Source organism: Osmerus mordax, chromosome 2 (assembly GCF_038355195.1).
Source record: "Osmerus mordax isolate fOsmMor3 chromosome 2, fOsmMor3.pri, whole genome shotgun sequence".
NCBI classification, from domain to species: Eukaryota; Metazoa; Chordata; class Actinopteri; order Osmeriformes; family Osmeridae; genus Osmerus; species Osmerus mordax.
In genome coordinates, this window is record NC_090051.1 from 5,628,734 (window position 1) to 5,631,521 (window position 2,788).

Consider the following 2,788-nt stretch of genomic DNA (forward strand, 5'->3'; position numbering starts at 1 on the left):
ATCAAATTTCCTTTGAAAGATAATATCATTTTGATTTGATAGGAGAGAAAAGAAATTAAGAAGTAAAAAACAAAACAATGAATGCGTACAAACGGTTAAGAAAAAGGAATAAAATAGAAAAAGACAACTTTGGTATTGTCTATATTATGTTCATAAAATAGTAATTGTGCTTTGTGAATTTACAGTTAAGGAATTAATGAATCTAATAATTTTCCAGTGTTGATATTATGGATTAAAGGAAGGAAACAAGAGTATTTGAATTGAAAAGATTTTATTTGCAGAAGCATTAAAGGAAGTTAAATAAATTACAAAGATAGTATTAGGTACACAGATTTCACTTTCAAAACATTGCAGATACTTTCACACTGACAGTGAGATCTGGATTTTTGAAAATATTTTTGTTACCATGAATCCACTAGTTTTTCTTCATGTAGTTGTAATAATGTTCTAAAGCTAACCCTATGATAATCTTGAAAATATGTTTTCTATAGCTTTTAGGACAACATAAACACCCCTCTTTCCTGCAAAACAACAAAAACATGGTGAGCCAGCTCATTTCTCCAGTTGAAATGAGCAGATGAATGTACTATTAGAAAGGGTGGTTTCCCAGGCTAGTATCCCACTTATGAAATAAACTTGACATTTAAGCTTTCAGCTTTTTAATGCTTCAGCCTCTTGTAGAAGACGGCTGCCACGATGAAAGCAATGAGACAGGCGAATGCCAGGATGCCCACCGCCACCCCGAGCCCCATGGAGGAGTTGGAGTTACTGCTGCTGGTCTGCACCTGCTCTTTGGATGTCAGGCTCTCGGCTTTGGTGACAATCTCAGGAGAGGTGAGAGTGTGATAGTCTGTGACTCCGTCTGTGGGAATGAGGGCCTCCGAGCTTCTCCTCTTCCTTGTGTTGCACTGCTTGAACTGGCTGCAACTGTTCTTGTCACAGAGCCGGGTGATGCAGTGGAGGAAGTAGGTGGACACTGTCTGGTTCTGCTGCTCGACGAAGCGGAAGGCCTGAAAGGAGAAGCGGGCCAGGTTGCTGTCGCCATTCTCGATCATAGTGGTCATCGGGTCTTTGGAGCACGGCACAAACAGGTTAAAGAAGGACGAGTTGGTGGGATAAGCAGATATGGAGGCATAGCATCTGTCCAGGAGCACAAGGTACTGGGCGGTCAGGTTGGTGGCGCGGACTTGAACGTAGACTTTGGTTCTCAGCTCGATTCCCAGGGCTGGTATGAGCATGGGCTTGGTGTAGTTGGCATCGCTGAAAAGCTCCATCTTCAGTGTGCTGATGAAGCTACCGTTGGTGTCCTTCACTGCGATGGAGGAGGCTGACACATCGATCTGGGTGTTGTTGATCAGGTACTCGAGGGGATAGGCACAGGAGTAGTAGTACTTGAGCTCAGCATTGTATGTGACTGTCCCAGTGGTAGGATCCATGGACCTGACGACACCACTGATGTTGACGGTCTGGATGTTGGAGAAGTCGGAGAAGATCCCCGTCCCTGGAGCGCTGGAGGTTCTGAAGATACTTCCGCAGGCATTGGTGGAGTTGAGAGGGAACCTGTACCTCACGACCGGTGGAGTCACATTTTCATCCAGGGTACCTTTGCAGCCCGGATCACTGAACATGTTGTTGAGGATGAGCAGGGACTCGTTGTAGCCGGTGTACATAGCAGGGCAGATGAGGATGGCCAGGCCGATGGAGGCAGTTCCGCACTCCACTGAGATGTCAGTGTACGCCGGGAGTCTGAAGTTTGACCCACATTGGTTCACCAGCAGCTGGCTGCTTCGAGCCACCATCAGGGCCATCACGAACAGGCTGAAAGGAAACATCTTTGAGTTGCTGTTTGCTGTGTGTTGATCGCTTGGCTGTACCAATGCTTGTACCCTTTGCTGGCTCGTCCATGGCTTTTATAGCCAAGCAGTTTCGTGATCCATCCTGGGAATTGTCAGAAACAAGGTCAATGCAACTTTGTAAGACATATACCTGTATTGTGTTATGGGTGCTTGGACCATAACCTCAGGCAACCCGTGAAACAGAACACATCTTCAGAAAGAAAGCAGTAACAACAGCCTGCTCCTTTGTGACCTTTAAAATATTGAGTTCCATGACCCTCTAATACAACACAATGACACTAAGATGAAAGAAAAATGTACTGACTACATTGAAGGTTTTGTACCTGGCTTGAGATCAGCAATATCTTGTTGACCTCAATCATAGCCTAGATGAAGTTAACTCTGTGTTCAGACCCGAAGTGGCAATTTATTGATGCTAATTAGAAGTAAAGAAAGATGTTCTAATTGTCTAGAAAACTAAAACACTTTCAGTTTTCAAAGAATTATGCCATACCTGTTTTATAAGAACAATTTATTTATACTTTCTGTCTCAAAATGTGTCTGTTGCCAGGCTAAGTTCAACAGTTAATGTTTATTTAGTTAACCATGCCCTGGAATAGGAGCCCCAGATCAGTAATATGGAGTCAGATGGCTGAGCGGTGAGGGAGTCGGGCTAGTAATCAGAAGGTTGCCAGTTCGATTCCCAGCTGTGCAAAATGATGTTGTGTCCTTGGGCAAGGCACTTCACCCTACTTGCCTCAGGGGAATGTCCCTGTACTTACTGTAAGTCGCTCTGGATACGAGCATCTGCTGAATGACTAAATGTAAAATGTAATAAAGCGTGAGAATTTAAATTGTTCTCACTAGTTAGCATTAGCTAGCCTGTGACTCACAGGTCAAGTGCGTGTACCACATCCGGCCCAGACCATTTCTTGAATATCCTCCCCTCTTTC

At 44.2% G+C, this 2,788-nt stretch overlaps 1 protein-coding gene across 1 annotated transcript; it reads right to left on the bottom strand.

Annotated features, from left to right (window-relative positions):
* Nucleotides 1-283: 283 nt before the first annotated feature.
* Nucleotides 284-1,832, bottom strand: LOC136966836 (zona pellucida-like domain-containing protein 1). Its single transcript, XM_067261082.1, has one exon. It carries the CDS (start codon nucleotides 1,830-1,832, stop codon nucleotides 660-662), a length of 1,173 nt encoding a protein of 390 aa, XP_067117183.1. The 3' UTR covers nucleotides 284-659.
* Nucleotides 1,833-2,788: the final 956 nt, after the last annotated feature.